The sequence below is a fragment of the Pezoporus flaviventris genome, unplaced genomic scaffold, assembly GCF_033815535.1.
Source record: "Pezoporus flaviventris isolate CSIRO_AGI_PZ_B2104156 unplaced genomic scaffold, CSIRO_AGI_Pfla_v1 ptg000083l, whole genome shotgun sequence".
Lineage (NCBI taxonomy): Eukaryota > Metazoa > Chordata > Aves > Psittaciformes > Psittacidae > Pezoporus > Pezoporus flaviventris.
This window is the reverse complement of record NW_026892631.1, coordinates 5,072,081-5,094,668: the sequence shown is the minus strand read 5'-3', so window position 1 is coordinate 5,094,668 and position 22,588 is coordinate 5,072,081. Positions and strand designations below refer to the sequence as shown.

Below are 22,588 nucleotides of genomic sequence, written 5' to 3'. Positions count from 1 at the left end.
TGGTATGTGCATGCTAAGGCACTGACCTCAGATAGAAGGCTGTGATCAGGAAACTTGGAGAAGAGAGATAATTGCCAGGAGCCACCCTTCTAAACTGAGATAAGAGAGCAACCATGGGCAAGTTTGCTTCACCCATGGGTGGTTAAAGGTAACAACTGATTATGGGCTCTGGTGGAAAGGAGAAGAGCAGCACAAGGCCATGGCATTCATACAGATCGTGCTCATTGCAGCTGAGAGGTGACAGACCACAGCACTATGTCCTATGGGGTACAGAGCCTGCTGCTCCAAGGGAGGCGAAGTAGAGGAGCAGAGGGAGTGAGCATCCAGCCTCTGCTGCTACTGCCTTTCCCGGCAGAGACTAGGATCTGCTGCCTTCCAGGAAACAAGGGAAGAGTGGTACAGGCATGATTTGGCTAGGAGACAGCAGCTAATTGTGCTGCTCAGAGCCTGTCTCCTCCCTCCCTTCATTCCCAAGAGACCAAGTGCCTGCCCATATCTTCCTGGCTAAAGGCAGAGGTAGGGCTGACAAGCTGCCCAGGGGGAAAAGGAGAATAGTAGCTCTGCAGTACCCTGTCTCTCCTTGCCTCGGGTGGTTCCTGGCTATGTGAGAAGAGCTTGTTTTCCTCACTCTAACTCTGGTGGCAATACCCCAGCTCTGGAGGGATCCCAGCAGAGAGATTACAGGTTGCACTTAATTATCAGGAGGACTTATTTGGCACCAAGGGCCTGGAGCAAAATCAGGAATCTTGGCCATTACTTTCATATCACATTGGCTTTGTTGCAAGCTTCCTCCTACTCCTCCCCCCCCATCTTGGGAAGCTAAGGTGGAGTCAGTCCTGCTTTTGTGTGGTCAACAACAGGAGACATCATGGATAACAGGTTCCTCTTTCAGCCCCATGCTCTGTCTGCAGAGGTAGTGAAAGTCTAGTTTGGCACCACATTCTTCCCTTCATATGGCCCCAGAGATAATTAGGTCATGCTCCCTGAGGTCCTGCAGTTCTGCGTGGACAGCAGGAAGGCAGCAGGCTTAACCTTGCCAACAGAGCCAGAAAGCACTCACTCGTGCTGGCCTCTGACCTTGTATCTGAAATCTCCCATGGAGTACTTTCCCTAGAGAAGCTGGTAGGAAATCCCCTTGCCTGAGCCATTTAATACTAGACCATAAAGAATGCTCAGGTCTGTAGCAATGGAGAGCAAGCTTGGGCTGCCAGGAAAGGGGAATAACATGACCTCTGGACCCTTTTGTTCTCTGCTGCTGTGCCCGGCAGTCAATAGGAGAATCAAGCCAGCCTGCTTCTACACGAGGTGTTACACATTCAGAAATGCTCCTTGGTGCCACCTGCCAAGCTGTAGATACAGGACAGAGGCTGTAATATGTGGTCTGAAATAGCCGAATAGCTTATTAATCTAACCCATAATGATTCACTCTTGCAAGAATCTTCTTGGAGTCATACAAGCAGAAAAATCGGGGTGAGGTTGTAGCATAGCTTGGAGGGGTTCACAAATGCAAGGACTTCAGTAGGACTGGCCACTTCAGAGTGCTGCAGGGCTCTGTCTGCCTTGACTGCATCTTTGTGCCAGTCCCCATCCTGTGGTTCTGCTTCCTCCCACAGTAACATGTTTTTACGTCTGGATGTCACACCACCCTATTAATATACATGTATACATACACACACAGTTACAGCTGCCTGGAATGCCATCACAAAAAGGCTATCCATGAAATGCTACCAGGAGCTATGTAAATGGTTTGGCTTTTACTGTCCTTTGCTGTTACCAGCAACTGAAATAGATGAGCTGCAGCCCACAAGCACAAGTTACTCTTTATAGGCAGTGATTTGCATAGACTCGTGGTGGGGAACAACTAGCTAAAGAGTGGTTATGCAGAAATAGAGCTGCAGAGCGAGGAGGAGTGAATTACAAACTGAATGCAAGTCAACAGTGTCACACTGCTGTTAAAAAAGCAAACATCTTACTGAGATACATAAACAGGACTGTCATGTGGAATAGATAAGGAGCAATCCATCCACTCTCTTCACTGCTGGCAAGGTCACAGCTGGAGCAACATGTCGGGTTGGGGCATCATGCCTGAAGAAATATGTGAAGCAGTTTGAGGACCCAAAGGAAAGGTGCAAAGGTCTTCAGGGATTTAGAAATGAGCTGGAAAGGCAGCTAGAGAGAACTGAAAGAGGTGAAGGGGAAACCCACAAAAAACACCACTCTTCAGAGGAAAGACTGAAGGGAGACAGGGTGGCAATAGCATATATTGTGACAAGAGAGGAAAATAAATCATTTTCTACATCTGCTGTGTTTGAGACTGAAAGGCATTGTAGCAGAGGAGATTCAGATTACACATTAAGAAAAAGAGGGTTTGCTCTAAGGATAATTAAGTAATGTAGTAGACTCCCAGCAAATGGTGGGTTTGCATTGTTATGGATTTGAAGAACACTTTAGACAAATATCTGATTAATCCTGCCTTGAGGCAGGAGGATAGACTAAGCAACTTGTTGAGATCTCATGCTGCCTATGCTTTAGGATTTCTGTGGTCCAAGGACAGAACACTTTGTCTGTTGAAGACCAGATTTAAAAGAGAACAAAAATCTTATAACATTGTCAGTTTATTTCTAAACTAGTTTTATTTCACTTCATTTGAGTTCAGGAGTCTGCAAGGGAATGCTTAAGTGAAGAAAATAAGTACCACTTTCTGCTAAAATCTAAACAGCAAATGAAAACATTTGGATTTCCACATTTTCATAAATAATTTGCAATATGGGAGCCATATAAAAAAAAACCCCTGTCTTAGATCATGACTGAGACCCATGTTCTAGAAGCAGCAAAATAGAGAAAGTGCTCAGTTCTGGCTTCCCTGTCATTTCTTTAAATCAACAACAGCTTCCAAGCTCAAACTGAAGACTTGTTAGTGATATGAAAGCCTGGCTTGTCCCATGCTGTCTGTGATGTTCAGCACATCATAAATAGCTTTTGCTTTTATTTTAAGCACATTTATTTTCACACAGGTTTGTTTGTGCCCAGCTACCGAATCCTGTGTTAGAGAGCATCAGCGTCATTGATACGCCAGGAATCCTTTCTGGAGAAAAACAGCGAATTAGCAGAGGTAAGTCCCAGGTTCAGTTATCTTCCACATGGCAGTAGTGAAAACCAAAGGGATCCTATATGAGTTGCACCTCAAATGTACAAGCTGTAGACGGAAAACCTCTTAGAGATACAGCATGACTTTGCAAATCAAGTCCAAAGGAGCATTGGTAATATGCTATAGAGAATGTAAATGCTTTCAGGGAAGGTTGCTGACAAGGTCATCAGTACCTGTGTCTCAGTCCAGTATTTCCCAGTGGAACAGATTTCCATCAGAAAGAGTCAATTAATACCTGTCTACTTTGCAGAAACACTTACTTTCAGTGACTTATTGATGAGCAAGACTGCCATGGCAACGTCTGGTTTCTTTCCAGTTGACCTGCTGGCAGGTTTCTTGCACCATCCAGTCTTCCTAGATCTAGCACAGGACTGGACTGGGCTTAAGAATCAGTGGCATCTAGGTTCCTCATTGCAGTGGGGAATCTGGATATCTTGGGCACCCTAAATGCATCCGATGACTAGCTGTCATGTCCTTGGTCAGGGTAAACATCACTTAGCAACAACCGAAAACATCGGCTTCACCAACGCTGTTCTCAAAACTAGAAGTCAAAACACAGCACTGCACCAGCTAACACAAAGGAAAAAACATGACTGCTACTGCTGAACCCAGGACACTAGCACAGTGTCTTAATGAACTTCTGAGTGTCTCAGGCTGACCCTCTGCAGTGGGAAAAATCTAAGTACTTCAAATCTAACATCTGTAGTCACTTACTACTCCTTAAGGCAGTAGTGGCATAGTTCACATTTCTTGCAGGTTCCTTAGACAAAGCTGGTAGCTATGCATCATCTCACTGGAAGAAAGCCAAGAGTAGTAATTGCAGCATTCAAGTTGGAGAAGATTAATTCTCATTCACACTGCCTATTAAGAATGCACAATTAAGGTTCAGCAGCACAGGCTCTACCCCAAGTTCTAAGGCCTTTCCCATATTTCGGTGTTCTGTCCCATAAGGTTTCTGATGACTCATGCTTTTCCCACTTCTATAACACTCCTTTGCATTGAACTTGTTCTTGAAAACTTGCTTTTTACTTTAAACTGAGCAACCACCTTGCACAGAGCCAGGTCTTGTTTGTTTTACTGGAATTTTCCACCACAGGGACCTTAGCTAAAGAAGCATTGGTAAAGCTATAAAGGACAGCTAGAGTTAGTTGAAGACTCACATTAAGTTTTTTTTAACATGGCTCTCTGCACTGGCAGTTTGCAAAAGTTAGCAAGATGCACAAGCCTTCAGAAGGTTGAAAAACATGGTGTGCAAACATTCCTCCCTTCAGCAGAAAGCTTGCCCAGGTGGCCAAAAAGGCCAGCAATATCTTGGCTTGTATCAGAAATAGCTTGTCTGGGAGGACTAAGGAAGATAAAATACCCCTGTGCTTGGCACTGATGAGGCTTCAAGTCGAGTGCTGTGTTCAGTTCTGGGCACCTCACTACAACAAAGACTGGTCCCAAGGAGGGCAGCGGAGCTGGAGAAGGCTCTAGAGCACAAGTCTTGTGAGGAATGACTGAGGTAAGTGGGATTGTTTAGCCTGGAGGGAAGGAGGCTGAGGGGAGACCTTATCATTCTCTACAATACAGGATGTTGTAGCAAGGTGGGTGTCAGTCTTTTCTCCCAAGTAAGAAGCGATAGGGCAAGAGAAAGTGGCCTCAAGTTGTGTCAGGGAAAGTTTAGATTGGATGTTAGGAAAAATTTCTCCACCAGAAGGATGGTCAAGCATTAGAACAGGCTGCCCAGGGCAGTGGTGGAGCCGCCATCCCCGAGGTATTTCAAAGACTTAGGGACATGGTTTAGGGGTAGACTTGGCAGTGCTGGGTTAGCAGTTGGACTCAATGATCTTAAAGGTCTTTTCCAACCTAAACAATTCTGCGATTCCCACAGCTACTCTATCCAGTAAATGCCAGAAATGCTGATGCACAGCTGTTAAGTTAGGAAAGTCACTGGTGCACTTTGACCCAAGCCAGTAATGCCTCTCCAAACATCTGGGAACAACCGAGGGAACATTCCTCATAAGCAGAGAAGGCTAAAGGGGAGTCCTAATTCTCTAAGCTTTTGCATGCTATACCTATTTGTAGGACTGCCTCAAGCACATGGAACAAGTTCTTCCAGAACAACTTCTCTGTCCTTAATGCAGTTAAGTGCTTGTGTATTGGCCCTGTGACTAGTGTGTGGTCATTCCACCCTCTTGCCAGGAGGCGAGAACTTTAGATGGAGCACAGCCATCTTCTGCTCATCCTACCATCCCAGGAATTTGCTCTGCTACATTTCAAATAAGATAAGGGGGCTGTCACAACTTGGCAGTCAGCTGACATAATCACAGCAGTTCAGAGTACAGGGTAGGTGGGATCTTGCTTAGTCACTGATTATATCCAGGACAACCTGAAACGGTCCTGTGGACCATGTCAGATGGCCTTTCATTCAATAGCTAGAGGACAAGTTCCTCATCTGGTTTAAATCAACATAGCTTTGTTGAAGCTGGCAGAATTCCAGCAGTTTCTGTCTGCAGGGGATCCAGCCCAGGGAGCAGAGAGAGTCAAGTGTGCTGAGGTGCTTATGTTTAGGAAGGGCTGCTGCCAGGCATTGGCTTAAGTTTATCTCAAGGAAGCTAGTGTTTGAAAGGGAGTGCTCACCTTCCAGCTCCCATAGAAGAGGAATAGGAAAAAAGGGCAAGGCTGGCGCCTCTACCACCAAGCTTATGAGCCAGCTGCCCTCATTACAAGTTGGTTTTGGAGGCAGATAGAGCAATAGTGTGGTTTCTAGGCAGAAGATGGTACTAAAACCTGCTGACACAGCAAAATGCTCCTGCCTTTACAGAATCACAGAATCATTAGGTTTGGAAGGGGCCTTTGGAGATCACCTTGTCCAATTACCCTGCAAAGGCAGGACCATCTAGACATCTAGAGCAGGTTATACAGGAATATGTCCAGGTGGGTTTGGAATGTCTCCAGAGAGGGAGACTCCACAACCTCCCTGGGCTTCCTGTTCCAGTCATCTGCTGCCCTCAACAAATAAGTTCTTCCTCATGTTCAGGTGAGGCTTTTTGTGTTTATGGACATTGTTCCTTGTCCTGTCACTGGGCACAACCTTTCTAGACTGTCCAGATTTCATTTGGGAATGAAGCAAGACCTGAGGGAATTTTACAGAGGTTTCCCAAGAATACTTTGGAGTTTCTTAACTGCTGGGAAGAGGGGTGTTCTTCATGGCCCTGTTATTTTCTGGTAGTAGGTTTTAAAACCCTCAGACTTGGGTACCTGTGACATAAGGACAGGGAAGGGAGTGGACAGTAAAGCAGAAAGAGGAAAAGTAAAGATGCAAAAGATGTGGCAGTGCTTTCCCAGCCTGCCCATCCCATGAGAACCAGCAGAGTGTCTAAAAATAGGAAATTCCTCTCGCTGGGAACATCACAAGTCTGTCTCCTTTCCCATTAGACATGAAGAGCATTAGCTAATCTATACAGTGCCAATTTAGCAGATTACCATGGTATCAAAGTTTAGGAATCCATGAGGGCCACTTTATACCTCTGAATTTCAAGGCAACAGCTGTTCCTGTTACTGCATCCATGTTTCAAGGAGCAGGAGCAAGGAAAGTGGGTTTAAAGCAGTGGCTCAGTGGGCAAGACCAGGCTCTGAAGCTTTTCATTTGGCTGAACTCGACTCTGAATTAAATTCACTGCCTTGTTGCTGTAGAAAGGACCAACGTGACAGATAATGCAGTCCCTTCCCCAATGGACAGACAGTGTGCAGAAGCACCAGTGTCAGTGCTTGCGAGCAGGCAGCATCCTGTAGCTAGCAGCAGGGGTTTGCAAATGCCAGCTTTCCTCCAAAGAGTGTTGTATAATTCTCAAGAGCTCTGCACTGGTTTTCTTCCAGTACACCACTACATGATCATAAGAGCCACCTTACCCCCACAGCAGCCCATGAAGTTTCTCAGTAGCAGACCTGCAAATTCAGGCCTGTCAAGCAGTTGAGGGCAAAGCAGTGTGTCGTAGCTGAAGTCCACATCCCCTTGGCATACAATGAGATCACCAGCACTGACACAGCTGCTGCTCTCAGGCTCTGTTAAAAAGGGTAGTCAAGGAGCTGCCTGCAGTGATTTGTCCTACTGAGCCGTGTCTCATGTATTTCATGATGGGTATCCATGGTGTCACAGGTGTGGTAGCTAGACCCCTAGTTTTTACAGGCCTGGTGGGAAATGTTCCGAGGATGTCATGGCCTAAAGCATCCTGCCTTTCACTGCTTCTGTATTATCCTTGCCTGAAGGAAAGCCATTTCTCTTCCAGTCTTTATCACATACTGGGGCATGGATCTATGCCTACACCTAGAGAACTAATCATTGTATTCCTTCATCTGACCTTCTCCTTTCTTCTATTGTTTCCAGCTGAGCATGAGGCAACAGCAGGCTTCAGAGATGCCTACAGGGGAGATACTTGTACCAAAACAACACAGTTTTGTCTGCTTTGACAGTTTTATAATATGGGTGCTACCCACTTGCAAAACACTGTTCTGGTGTCACATAATGAGCCGAGGCTATCCTGCTGGGAGGGAAGACGAGGAAGGAATGACTACTGAAGTGAGTGAGGATAAAGGGGAAGACCACATGTCAGGTCATGCAGTACTTCAGAACAGGAGTTAGGACTTTCTCGTAATTCATCATCTTGTGCAGTCTGCCATGCTAATTGAGCCACCTGATAACAGCAATTCATGTACTTCAGTAGTGATACTACCCTGGGGGACTGGGCCTGACATGCTCTGCTGTCAGTCTCAACCTGCACATGCCCTGAGCTAGGCAGGTTCAAGTCTGCCAGGTTCAGTGATGCCTCAGCCAAACAGTATATGATCCCTGTTTCAGGGTGATACTTCCTGAATATATCCTGAACACTTACTTCATTTTTACCGTATATATATGTACATAGACAATATATGTATCACCTCCTCCCTTCCCCACATTAGGGTCCTAGCTACAGGTCAGGACTGACAGCATCATTCCCCATCAGCTTTCTTGACAGTATGCACTATTCCAGCCTTTTTCCAGCCTTCCACCCAATTCCATTCTGCTGGCTGCAGTACAGCCCAGGCTTCCCATAGCCAAGACAAAAAAAAGCCCACACACTTTGCTTGCTGCGCCTCCTGGGAAGGAGAATTCCCAAGTGACCAGCAGCTTCAGCACTAGGGATATTTAGTCACTCAGAAGCCTGACAGTGAGAAGAAAAACACTAATGGCAAGAGTCTTGGGCAGTGCAGAGCTCTCAGACTTGACTGTGTCTCAAATAGCCATCCTTGGAAGGGAAGGGCAAATACCAAGGGAATTGATGTTCTCCCACTTCATGTGACGTTGTTTAGGGTACAATGGCAACAAGAAAATATTTTTTCTAGAGAGCCTTGTCGTGTGCTAGCAACAGCATGATACGCAACTGAAAGCATCCACCCTGAAAGCCTCTAAAAGGGAGGCATTTCAAATATTTGCTGTAATACTCCCTGCTGGTGATATTTGCTTATATTTTGTATTTCAATCTGCCTGGCAGGGTGAAAGTGCACTGCTTAGTTTTAACTTCCCACTTCACCTTCATTGCTGCAGTGAGGCAGCCTCTCCACCAACTTGCCTGATTTTAGCACAGTCTCACAAGCACTGTGCCACTGAAAGGCTCAGTTCCTGCAGTCACACAGCTCTGTGCTTCCTCTAAAAGCAACCCAAGAATGAGCAGAAAATCTGCACAGTTCTTTTTATTCATAGAAATATATGAAGCTGTGAGCCTAACTTTTCTGACCTGTAAGCAGGGTGCACAGAAAACCTCATGATTGTGTTTGGGTTTTGGAAAGACCAAACCGTGATTTTGTTTAGGGAGAGGGGCTGTCTTCATGATTTCAGTTGGAAACAGTGCTATATTTTGCAGTTCCTGAACTGGAAGAGAAAGAAATAATGCAAAAGAACAGAGATTAAATAGTGCACAGGTAGAAAGGGCTGTGCTTTTTTTTTCTTATTCCTGTTAACATATACAAGCACTTAATTTGTGTAACAAGTCAGATTTTTAGAACAGCTGTTCAGTTTGTCCATTGTATCATCTACTGTGCTCTCCAGCAATATCCTAAGGATCTGGTTTCATCAAGGAAGGATAGTCATGCCCATCAGTATCTCATCAATTTGCATTATTCATGCTTTCTATGTATTCTCTCAGCACTGAATAACAATGGAGGAGGACTCTTTCCTGGTCCCTGGTAGCAGCTACCAGTTACTGATGGCCATTTCAGGTCAGGTTTTCAAACATGATTTCTCCCTAGATTTAAACTATGTATACTGGGAGAACTCTGTATTTGGACATAATAAAAAGACTTCCTTAGAATTCCAGCTGCTCAGTGCTGCTGTGTACTGACCACTCTGGAAAACTTAACCTATATTCAGATGCCTTCTGAAGTCTCAAAATCTGCCTAGGAACTGTTTCCTGGATTGGCCCAAGTACCAGAAAATTCACAGTCTATCTGTCACAAATGACAAAGACATAAACATGTAAAGGGTAGAGGGGAGGAGGTCTGCTGTGTGAACATAGAAGCTAAACAGGATGTTACAATGAAACTTTGTTCTGGACCATGCTATCCTTAGTTTTGCTCCACGTGACTTCGGTATGCCTAGTGAGATTTCACTGTTTCCGCTGACATAAAGCAAGAGCCCTGTCAGGCTCCTGGCCCTGAAATATGAAAGCTGAAGCCTGCCAGTCCAGGTACTGGTTAGTGTAAATGTTAGCATTAGGAATATGACACCCACTCATCTTTCCTAGCCAAGAACATAGGTAGGTTTTCTGTGCTTTGAGTCCTTTTGACTTTGCTTTGGGAAACTAAGTCTCCAAAACATGTTAGTATTTCCATTAGTTCTTGGTACTGAGAAGGAGATGCAGGGCACTGGCTGGAAGAAGTAGCTCCTAGTGCTGTGAATCAGCAGTTCCAGGACAGGTTATTTCTTTGAGCATAAGCAAAGGCAGAAGTGATCAGTATCTGAGGCCTGCTTTAGAAATTATGACATGTAACATTCATAGAAACCTTTTCCTGCTGAAGGACTCCTGTCTATTTCCCAACACACCCACAGGTATACATTACGGGAATATCTCTATCCCTGTGGAAGGCAGCCACTTCCAGGGAGGAGTATGGCAGCATTTTACAAAGACAGTTTAGGATGAGTTGCAGTGAGGTATATCCAATACTCATCCCTTGCTTTTCACGTTCCCTTCTGTCCTCTCCTTCCTGGCACCACCAGCTCCCACCTTGAGAGAAACTTGCCCAAATCGCTGTTCTTTTCCACCCAGTCCTAGCTGTTTCATCTCATTCTTCCCTATCACCCTCCTCTCTCTGCTGCATCATCTCTCCCAGGGTCTTAAAACGGCTACCTACCCTGCTTCCCACTCACTGTGTGTGTCCTCAGAGGGATATGTCACTTCCCCCTCTCTTCCTTCCTTCATTTTCTTCTTCTGACCATCATGTTGCCTTACTTCTTTGCTTACAGCCATCTGTCACACTTGGGTAACACCTGCCCCTCCTGGCACATTCTCCCTCTCCAGTGTGGGCTGTCTGCTTGTTTTTGCCATGATATAGTTGTCTTCAAACAGCTTTCAGGCGGGACATCGCCATGACCAGATAGACTAAGCCTCCAAACCCTATTATTCAATTTAAAATTCAGATAAAGTCATTAGCTTCCTGGAATAGGCATTCATCTTCAAAAGCTGCTCCCTCTCTAGGTAGTCAGCATTTGCTATGCCAGCTATCCCGTCTTGTGATGCTGTCGTCAGATACAGAGCCAATCTATCCTGACAGACAGGGACATGGTCGTAAAACTCTGCCCTATAGAGGGCTGCTGGCTCGTGAATATTCAACCTTTGGGTAGCACCAGCTTTAAAAGAATGAAAAGGGAGCTCCCAGTGACTAAAATTCAGGAGGAAATAGGTCAACTACTAAAAACAGCAGCACGATTTAAAGCAGTAGTGCCAGCAAGCTGAGAAATACCTGGTGCAAAGCAGCATCTTTAGGGTTTTCAGCATTTCTTGATCTTACTATACCTGTTTCATCCCACGTGAACAACACTACCACAGGGGCTGTGGACATAGTTTCACAAGACAGGAAATCCAGAGTGCTTACCATCAGCCAAAAAAAACCAAACCAAAAAAAACCCAAAAAACCAACCAAACAGAACCAGTGTAGCTACATGGTGAGAAATGCTGAACCAATACATGCACACTCATTCCTGGTTTAAATTGGCTTAAAATGTTACAGCCCTGCAGATTTTATGCTGGGTCAGGTATCATCTGTGTTCCCACAGTCAGCATAAAGGCTGTATCGTGCTTGGCCTGACTTGACAGAAATGTAATTGCATAATCCTGCCAGATCTTAGTGAAATGCATGCTGCCAGGTATTCCAGTAGTGCACAGACAAGTATTCATTAAGCCAGTCTGCCTTGTGGAGTCTAGGTGGCAGGGTGTCTACAAGAAGATCATTTTCTCTCTATGCTAAAGCCACCGACTTGTCAGCTTTGAGTTAAAATCTGTTGAGTCGTTTTCACGCTGTCAAAAGGAAATCTGTCCCATAAAAAAAAACACAACCATCTGATAGAAGAAAGTTATGTTCATCTTGTCGTCCTAGTACTGTATGCTTGGGATTCATTTTCTGTTAATGTTCGCCTTATCTGGAGGTTGCGAAAGCTGCACCAGTGATGCTAGAGAATGTTTAAGTGTGCATTGTTTTTCATCAGAAATGCAAGTGCAGCCACGGACAGGAATTACTGAGCAGAAAATTCTCCCCTTTTCATTTGTCTGAACTTCCCTGCAGTGATGGTTTTGCATTTATGCAGCTTGGCAAGCAGATGGCTTCCCAAATGCCCTGTAACTTTAGAATAAAACTCTGCTGTGTTATGTGGATAGCTTCACCCATCACTGAAACACTGCCAAATCAGAGATAGTAACTGGCTGCTTTTGTGAGAGGCCTTAGCAACACTACAACACTAAGAAGGCGTGAAGAAACATAACACATTTGCAGTGGAATGAGCAAGGGAATACTTCAAAAAACTCTTAATTTGACTGTGGATCAAGATCAATTCTTGGTCTAAGCTCACACACTGATAATCTGCCAGAAGAAAAAGATAGGCCTCACACACCTGTGAAGTGAAAAAGGGGTAATAGGATGGAAATTAAAGCAAGGTTATAATGCTTAGATTTAGTTACAGAATGAACTTTGTGTGTTTTCAGGTATTGAGCACCTTTAGCTCTGGGTGGAGTCAGGCAAAACATCCTCAGTTCTCCATGCTATTGAGGAACCATCTGAAAATGAAAGCTTTGCTTAAGGAACAATCTACTCCTTCATGTGCTAAAAGCAAAACTAAAAAGTCAGCCCTGCAAATCACCAGTGTAGCAACTTTCTAGGCACTTGTCTGTGTGGGAAAACACCATCACAGTCAGACTCCAAGAAGACAGTTGTAAACAGAGGTCTGTCCCACCTGCCCTTTCTGCAGGTCATACTACATGTTCGTGAACAATACACCACTTAAAGTGTCATCACTTAACAATATACACACACCTTGGTTTTTCTGAGGGATACTTCTATACCGGAGAATACTTAGAAGTGCACAGAGAGAGGTTTCTTGCTTAGCTAGGAACCAACAGGAGAGGTCTCACACATTCCCTAAGTGCCAAAGCTAGCAGGACTTACAAGATGAATATATGAGTTGTTTTTTTGTCTCAGTATGGGTTGCAGATGAGTCCATACTGTTTTGCCTGCTCTGAAACATCACCCCAAGTGTAACTCCCCAAGGGCTTTTTTCTCTCTTCAATGGCAGTATGCAGGACAGCTGGCAGGAGAATTTCCCCAAAGAAGCTGGGAAAGAGTCTAGTAATCAATTCTAAACATTTAATGAAGTCCATAGGGACCTTCAAGACTGACTGTTACTGTAGCAGCTGGAAACATACAAGAGGTCTGAGCAGATATTAATGCTCTCTTTTTGTTGGGTCGAGCAGCTTTTTTTGTTGGTGAACAGGAAAGAGAAGCTCACAGAACAGATACTTTCTGAGTGCTGTTGTGGATCCAGGCTTGATACATGACAGAAGTCAACAGAGCTAAGCACCTAGATACTTTTACTATAATCCTGAGGCCGGGGCAGATCAAAGGGCTATGGTCAGTCTCCCAAGCACTTGGCTAATACCAAGACTACAATGCCACATTTTATAGGTACAGACACCTTCCCTACCTCATCCCAGCCCCTATTAACCACAGGGAGGCTAACTGGCTGTTCCTGTACTATCAGACGGAAATATCCACGTGATCTGTGACAGGACATCATTGTAGCATCACAGTGTGTCTTAGAGAGCATAACTCTGTTTTCCCCTTAATCCCCCCAAGAAAAAGGCTGGAAAAAGTAGTCATGGTACCATGCAAACACATGCCAGCTTGACAATAAAGCATCCCAGTCAATGAGATTTGACGAAATTAAATACACAAACATCTCCAAACAAAGTCAGCCTGACTCATTGCTTCCATGGTGAAAAAGCAAGCTGTGTAGCTCTGCATATGAAGACTAAACTTTCCTGTCATACTAAGTGGTTTCCAATACAGCCCAAGCAGAACAGAACATTAGGTGTGGCTATATATGCCACGTTGAAAGGGGAGGGTGGTCCCCATTTGCAAACTCACTGATCTGTGTGCAGAGCAGCAACTTACAGCCTGAACCCAGTCCACATGAAATAAGGTATCTGTATTGAGTTTGTCACGCTGCAAGTGCTCTTAGAGCAATTTGGGAAGGAGTCAGCACATGCGGCTTTACAGCAGATAAGCAGTTAGACCTGTGGAGGTGAGCTCATTGCAGTGAGAACTTTTAAGGTTAAAAGGCTGTTAACATCTGAAAGCAAGCAGGACCAAGTTTATTCCAATTGTAAGAAGATCTGACTCATGATTGTTACTGAGGTCAGACAGATGGACTAGGCAAGATATATGGATATCAATATAATATATTGAACGCTCAGCAGGTCTTTGTCAAAGGTAATGCTAATTCTGCATTATCTGAAGTTCTCAGCATCAGACATAACTGAGCGAAGAGCCAGGGCCCATCATTGCTTACTGCTGCTAGAGAAGGCACCAGTGTCCTAACTGAGCAGAAGGCCACTGGTGAGACAGACATCTCTCTTCCATCCAATTTCTGTAGATTCCATGGAAAAGAGCAGAGCAAGCTGCCCACATCCAAGAGCACCCCACCACCCCAAACCCCTTTTCTTGTAAGGAAAAAACTGTAATTGACCAAAGCAAAACTCTTCCCAATAATAATGCTTTGTAATTGTATAAGTTCTCAGTAGCAAATGTTTAATACCGATTTATCCAGCTGAAGAGAAAGTTGACCTGACTTGAGAGCCAGGATTCCACCCCAGTTTGCTCAGTCAGGAGCAGGAAGTCTAGTGGCAAAAATCAGTATCAGAGCTTATCAGTCCTTCCTTCTGTAGTTCTGACCTAATGACTAGGTTGCACTGGGTGTCCTCTAGGTTTTTAAGAGGACAGAAAGAAGAAAGGGGAGAAAGGGAGGAGTACTGAACTAATTGTCATACATTTATTCATGAAAGCCAAGATTTAAATAGTAAAAGGATTTGAATGCAAGTAGCATAAGCTCTGTCCTGATCTCTTTTAACAGAGTACCACTCTCTGGCAACACAGATAACCCCAAATATCACACAGCATAGAGAGCCTGAAAGAGCAAAGGGAGAACACTAGCCTCTCAGTGAGGCTGAAAGGTGAAAAACCACCACAGAGCTAGGAGAGAAGGTCTTGTTGTTGTTATTGCTGGCTTTAAAAAAAACATCACCACCACACTATTTATCATGCCCTGCATTGCCTAGAGATGCATCCAAGTCTAACACTGAGGGTCCATTATCCTTAGTTCTGAGGCATAAGAAATTTGAACCCACAGTTTGCAGATTGAGTCCACCTCTGGTGTTCACAGCAGTGCTTGTCTGCTAAGCATCAAGCACTTGGCAAAGTAAACACAAATCATTTTGCTTTGTGCACATGCAGGAGGTATGGCAGGATGGTTACTCAGGTAAGGCAGGTTATTTGCATCTGGGTTTTGAACTGAATGGGACAAACAGTCTCACCAAACTGGACAAGACCTTAGAGTTATTAAGCAGTAGAGACATGCATCTCAAACCAGTCTGGGTGCAAGTACTGCAATTATCCAGGGTTCTACAGCCTTTGTATGGTATGCTGGTGGCCAGTAATTCAGAAACTAGACCTCCCTTGTTGCCACATACAAAATTTCTGCAGTAGCTGTTTGAGTATAGCAATTTCCTTGTGATATGTATTTAAATGAAGCATCTGTAGCACAAGTTTAGGATTTCCTTGCATGATTTCTTAAGATGATGAGAGCCATCCTTAACTCTGTGCACCTTGGGTGTTTCAGTGTGAAGGACAATTCCTCATCTCCACCTTTGATGAGGAATGGTGTTTCACACTGCCTTTATCAGGCTACCTGAGCTTACTGGGGCAGCTTACTCTTTGCAAGCTTACCCTCAGATGACATAGCTCTGGTACAGCAAGTAGGCTTCTTTACTCGCATGCATGTGCATCTCAGCTTTTCCTCCACCCCTTGCAGGTTATGACTTTGCTGCTGTACTGGAGTGGTTTGCAGAGCGGGTTGACCGCATCATTCTCCTTTTTGATGCACACAAGCTGGACATCTCTGATGAATTCTCCGAGGTCATCAAGGCCCTGAAGAACCATGAGGACAAGATGAGAGTTGTTCTCAACAAGGCTGACCAGATAGAGACTCAGCAGCTGATGCGGGTGTACGGTGCCCTCATGTGGTCCCTGGGAAAGATCGTCAACACTCCTGAGGTCATCAGGGTCTACATTGGCTCCTTTTGGTCCCATCCATTGCTCATCCCTGACAACCGCAAGTTGTTTGAGGCAGAGGAGCAGGACCTGTTCAGGGATATCCAGAGCCTGCCCCGCAATGCAGCCCTGAGGAAGCTGAATGATCTCATCAAGCGAGCACGGTTGGCCAAGGTGGGTGTTGGCGTAGAACCCCCCCAGGCATTCAGTTTGGACTCTCTGCAGTATGGAGGCTTTAGGGGAGTGGTTTCAGCCAGTTTGGCTTGCAGAGCTGGTGGATCCTACTTTCTATCCATCCCATTTCACTCAGGCCTAGCATATTAGTCCTATGCACTTCAAGGAAGAAAGCACCTCCTTTTCTTGGTGCTTCAGTCATGACAGGCTACAGTGAGAAAGGTAGCTGCAGATCAAAGCAAGTAGCACTTGAAGGGATCTGGAAAGCTGCTCTGTGGTTGCAACTTGAGAATTGAGACCTTTTCAGTATGTCAGAACCAAGGGAATTGATAAGCTCTAGCTCTTTTACCTTAAACTTTCTTAGCCAAGAGAAGTACCTGGACACAGAGAAGGTGGAGACTCGCAAGAATGGCAAATAAGCCTGCTGTATCTCTGGATATTTGAAATGAGCTGAATGAAGCCCCTCAGAATCCAAGGAATAACCCCATATAAATTTAGAAGAGAGATCAAAGATCCCTAGAAAGCCCTCTGTGCAAGGGTCTTCCTTTCCAAGAGAAAACACAATGTCACAAGTTAAGGACTAGTGTTCCTACTAAAACAGTAAAAATAGCCTAGAGAGCTCCAAAAACCTGTTTGGTTCAGACTGGCAAGGAACTATTCTCTGGAAGGCTATTCCCAGTAAAAGAAAAAACCCACACCACTCCCTCCAGGAAGTGCATATGAATGTTACTGTATGTCCAGGACTCATACACTGTCTTCACCTTGTCCTACCACAGGTAAACCACACAGCTGAGCAGCACATAGTACTGCAGCAATAATCAGTAGGTACAGGCAAGCTGAGGAGCTGAGCATGTTCTTCAGGGTCGGACAAGATGGGGTTGAGTCCCGGGTACAGATACTCTCTGCTGGGAACAGTTTTCCAATATGCTCTTTAACACTTGTCTCCTTCATTCTATATCATTTAATGCCCTTCAGGTTCATGCCTACATCATCAGCTCCCTAAAGAAGGAAATGCCCTCGGTGTTTGGGAAAGACAATAAAAAGAAAGAGCTTGTTAACAACTTGGGAGAGATTTATGCCCGGATTGAACGGGAGCATCAGATCTCACCAGGAGACTTTCCTAATCTGAGAAAGATGCAGGTAAGCAGTGACATCTTGGCCCGATCACCAAGCATCCAAGGAAAGCATTAGAGTACCTCAGGGTATATGACAGAAGCCACGCAGACACTGATAGTTGTTGTGATTGTTGGGAAAGGCGTGTTACAATGTTGAAATAGGCTTTGCAATATGTGCAGGCTATATTTGGCCATGTACGTTTTTGCACATAGAGCTCATGTGAAGCTACAGCTGCCTTCATTTCTCAGATCTCTGCCTGAATAGCACTTGACAGCAAATTATTTCTTCTGGTTTTATTTTAAATTCCAGGTTCCATTTACAGATTTTCCAGGCCTAAGAATATTTCTAATGTACATTAAAAGAAAAACTGTAACCAGAAACAGTTATTCATATGCCCCCCTCCTCAAGAGCTGCCTTTTCTTTCATCTTCTACTTCACTCTGTATATAGAAAGAGAGAAAGGAGCCTGTGGAAACTTAAAGCCCCTCTTCTGTTTTAAACAGAGAAGCAGGTTTTCTGTTCTGCAGAGCTAAGACCTGACGCAGTGTTCATGCAAGTCAAAGACTTCAAAGAACATTGGATCAGAGCCTCATATTGTATATGCAGACAACGCTGGACACTGCTACATTGCTGCATGGCTTCAGTCCAAGCAGAAACCTGTTCTGAGTTGCTAGCTGTTGAAGTCATTACTAGCTCCCTATGGAAAACACACCCATCTGCTCTTTTGTGAAGTATATTTTCCATAAGTTCTTGGGAATGAGATCTATGGAGTGTATCCAATAGATGATCCTATTCACTGCTTGTTAAAATGTGTGTTTAAAAATAACTGTACCAATCCAGAAGGAGTGAATAGTGTGGATTTAACAAGTAGAGGGTGAAGGATAAAACTGTAGGTCGTTTTGCAGTTTTTAGAAGAGACTTATCTGCAGGCCCTGCTCAAAGCACTTTTGCTTAGCTGTGAAAATTACAGACTGAGCCATGCTGTAAAGACATGCTCACCTCTTTACAGGCATACTACTGCCTTTATGGCATGTGAAAGATGCCCTGCATGCTGGTGAATAAAACAGTCCTTTCCTAGAGTAACATCTCCTTCCCAGAACGCAGAGGGGGAGGGAAAGCAGAGCACTGGCTGGAGGATGTAGCAAGAGTTGCAGAACCAGTTTGCCTTGAACAGTTTGCTCTACAGGGAGATTGCTTCTATGTAACTTGGAAAGGAGGAGTCTTGCTTGCATATGGCCATCGTCTTGGCCTTTGGGTAAACCAGTTTCCTTCTCACCATGTACCACATCAGCCCCTCTTTGTGAGCTGAGATCATTTTCTGTAGGGCTTAAAGAGCTTTTAAGTAAGAGCAAGGCCAGCCAGAGAGAGGCCATCACATGCCGAGGAGCAGGGCTATCAGAGGAGGGAATGCTGAGCTCCCCACTCCTCTTCTGCAATAGCAGGTTTTTTTGAGCCAAATAGCAGACAGCCATCCCACTCTACACTGTTACTGCACTGTGCATGGCCATGTTGCTCACATCTTGCTGTGTTGTCCCGCTTTTAAGGATCAGTTGCAAGCCCAGGATTTTAGCAAGTTCCAGCCCCTGAAGAGCAAGCTGCTGGAGACAGTGGAAGACATGCTGGCTAATGACATTGCCCAGCTCATGGTGCTCGTACGCCAGGAAGAGTCACAGCGGCCAACACAGATGGTGAAGGGAGGAGCCTTTGAGGGCACCTTGCATGGTCCATTTGGCCATGGCTATGGCGAAGGCGCTGGTGAAGGGATCGATGATGCGGAGTGGGTGGTGGCCAGGGACAAGCCCATGTATGATGAGATCTTCTACACACTCTCGCCTGTCGATGGTAAAATAACTGGTGCCAATGCAAAGAAGGAGATGGTAAGGTCTAAGCTGCCCAACACGGTGCTGGGCAAGATATGGAAACTGGCTGACATCGACAAAGATGGCATGCTGGATGATGAGGAGTTTGCCTTGGCGAATCATCTCATTAAAGTCAAGTTGGAAGGTCATGAGCTGCCAAATGAGCTCCCTTCCCATCTCCTCCCTCCATCCAAAAGGAAAGTAACAGAGTGAAAGGAAAGTTACATGGGAGAGGGAAAGGGAATGGGGGGAAAAAAAGATCTAGAAAAACATGTTTACTTAAATTATACCTTTAGAGGTGAGATCAACTTTGGATTTATACTTATTTTGTTGTATGAAGAAAAAAAAGTAAAGAGAACAAAAAAGTCTGGTCCTTCATGATAATATGCAATTAACTCTTCCAGTGTAACATCCCTGCTTTCTAATGTGTAGTCTGTAAAAAGGAAGGTAAGGAAAGTATGTTGAGATTAGGAGGGTCTGATAAGTCGGAGTAGAAGAAAAACTGAAGTGGGCTGCATTTCTTGAGTGGAGTAGGCACTAATGGAAGCCTGCTAACTGCCGCTATCACTCCTGAGCTTTGGCTGCACCCTCTTGCTCTTAAATGAGTCTCACAAACTTCAGGAGACAGAGATCTTGATAGCAAAGAGGAAACCACAAGGTCTCCGAGCTGTTGGCCAAACTAAAGAGCACTTCCTGATTGACAGATACAAGCCCACACTAAAATACTAGTTACTAGACCCCAGAGTTAAGACTTTAGGAGCCTTGATTTACTGTTAGATTCAAATTTTACAAGTGTTTCCCTGTCCTTAAAGACAAAAAAAAATGAATAAAATCTGAAACAGCTCTGAACTGAGCAGCTGGAGTTCCTCATTGTTTGCTGTGGGACAGGCATTGAGAATTCCCAATAGTCTCTACCTCCTGTTTCAGTCCCCAGGGGAAATTAGTTCTGCAGGCATGGCCAAGAGAACCACCCCACAGGGGATACAGAAGGAGGGGGCACTAGAGGCAGACATCAGGTGGGTTGGAACACCACTCCCAGGCTCACTGAACATTTCATAACCAGTGGATAGTGTTTTCTCTTTGAACAGTGGTGTTTATCATTCCTGTGAAGTGACATGTTTACTCTCATTGTGCACAGTGTAAGCTAAGGTCCCATTCTTAATGTAAAGATAGGAGCCTGTCACTGTCAGGTAGGTAGATGGTCCATCATAAGAGCAGAGAACACTGGGGCACAGGGCAGAGCTTGCTCTGCTACCTGTGCCCCCACAAATGTAACAGAGATGACAGCCTTCACCCACTTTCCTCCTCGCCACACAGTAACACTTGATCTCCAGAACCTCTGCCTTGAGCTAAGAGACCCTCTCCCTCCTCTTTCATGCTCTGAGTTTTTTGTTTTCAGGACCTGATTTTGGCAGAAATCCCTCTATTTCCTATTTTTCTTTCCTGAACACACAAACACACAGAGGCACTCTTCTGGGTTTTGTTGTTGCTTTGGAGCAGCGTGTTGTTCCAATTCCTATTGTCACTTTATATAAGCTGAGCTCCTACTGTGATGAAAAACCAAGACAAGTGTAACTTATTTTATATCTCTGTGTTCATATTATATAGAGAACTATATTCTGTGTATGTAGGATGTGCTTACTGCAGTACATTTATCACTTGTCAAAAATTAATGCATTAACCTCTTTTGTGCCCTGGTCCTAAAACATTATTAAAAAAGAAAGGCCAGATCTGTCTATTTCTTTACATAGCAAAATGAACTGCAGCTGATAAGGGGAAAAAAGCTTATTTCTACATGCAGCAGAATGAGGAAATGATCCTTAGCACATTCCCAAATATGCGCATACAGACCAGCCCTGCTGGCCCTGGGTGTACACTGATGAGTGACTGGTTAACATCTGCAGCGTCTCCTTTCTCTTCTGGCAGGCTAATTGCAAGCTCAGTGCTTGCTGAAGCAAGTGGAATTGTACCCACCACTCACCTTGTTCAACACAAGGGGAAGTAGCCACCAAATGATTAGGAAAAGGAATATATTGAAAGGGTTTTCACCTGCCAGTCAGACAATGCTTCAGGTTTATCAAGATCTGAAAAGGACATAAAACCCACCGGTCCGTAATGTTGCTGGTTCTAATTTTGCTTCTGTTGTCGTTGCCTTTTCTTTATGTGTTGATTACGGTGATTGTCATCCCCAGAACGGGGGACAGAGGGATGCACAAGACAGTGAGAGCAGTTAGGATTGTACTGGGGAAGCACACAGAAAGAGGGTGTGAGCTGCAGTGATCGGCACAGTTTCCATTTGGCATTTGTACAGGAAAGAGAGGTGAGAGAGATCATAGGGTGGAGAGTAAGAAGCAATAAATGCACATTTAGAAAGTCAGCAGAGTGGCTGTTACTCCAGTTCAACTACCCAGTAACCCCCAGTTTCACTGTCGTTGCAAGTGTGCTGTCTGCTAATGCTGTCCAGGTCATTCTATGGAATTGGCATCCATCTGACTCCAGATTGAGGCTGAAAAGAATACCCCAAATCAGCCCTTCCTCTAGTTGGGCATGATTTTCTGATGCCTGCTCATACAGCACATTGCTTGTGCCATTCATGCCATGCTGAAATCTAGCCTTCTTAAAAAGCAACCGATAACTGGTTCCCTCAAAGGGGATGGCAGGTGAGGTCTGTTAGTCTTTTTCCAGTATATACCAGCAAGGTGCCCAGGTAAGCCAAAACTTCATTGTAATGGGTATCAAACAGCTTTCAGGGCACAAAATGCTTTGTGCTTAATAGTTAGGACATGCAAGCTCACAAACCCAACCCCTATCTTGTTAAAACACACATAGATCAGTTTTCATTGCACCGACTGCAGTTGTTCTTTAGCAGTCTCAATAAAAGGCTTGCTGTTAAACAGGAAAGAGCAAGCGATTGTGTTGCTGGTAGCAGCAGTCCCCCCACACCATGGCTAACCCACACCAGGGCTACAGCACATGCCGTAGCTCCTGCATCTGCTCTGTGTGTTGTGCAGAGGCTCCAGCTCTACATCCCCGCACCAGCCTCTCCAGGATGTGTCAGCAGGATTCACTCGGAAGGGACAGCAGGGCAAATTGCTCTGCCAGCACAGGCCAAGCGCACGAAACCACTGCAGCATGGGAAGGCTTTCAACACTTGCTCACAAAACACTTGTGATGTCAGAGCGCAACTTCCCCAGCCGTGTTGTAGGGGAAAAACCAACACAAGCGTTTTAGTGACAAACAATTACTTAACACAATTGCGTTGTAGTTCAGCAAGAGGGCAGGAGACAAAGCAACCCCATTACAGAGGGAACAGGACAGCCTCTTGAGAGGCTGTTTCCAGAAAGGCAGTTTACAGGTAGTCTTCCATATTCAGAGTTGTTTATCCTGTTTGTTTTACTTTTGTTAAGCGCTTCAGGAAATGAAAAACCAAAACCACACTCCAACCCCCCACACCAAACCCC

At 44.9% G+C, this 22,588-nt stretch overlaps 1 protein-coding gene across 1 annotated transcript in view; it reads left to right on the top strand.

Annotated features, from left to right (window-relative positions):
* Positions 1 to 20,855, top strand: part of EHD3 (EH domain containing 3) — a 30,647-nt gene extending 9,792 nt beyond the window's left edge. The window contains exons 3-6 of the mRNA XM_061475492.1: positions 3,015 to 3,112; positions 15,741 to 16,153; positions 17,129 to 17,293; positions 18,813 to 20,855. Coding sequence (XP_061331476.1) covers positions 3,015 to 3,112; positions 15,741 to 16,153; positions 17,129 to 17,293; positions 18,813 to 19,340 — 1,204 coding nt within the window. The 3' untranslated portion in view covers positions 19,341 to 20,855. The remainder of the gene's footprint in view (positions 1 to 3,014; positions 3,113 to 15,740; positions 16,154 to 17,128; positions 17,294 to 18,812) is intronic.
* The last annotated feature ends 1,733 nt before the right edge of the window (positions 20,856 to 22,588 follow it).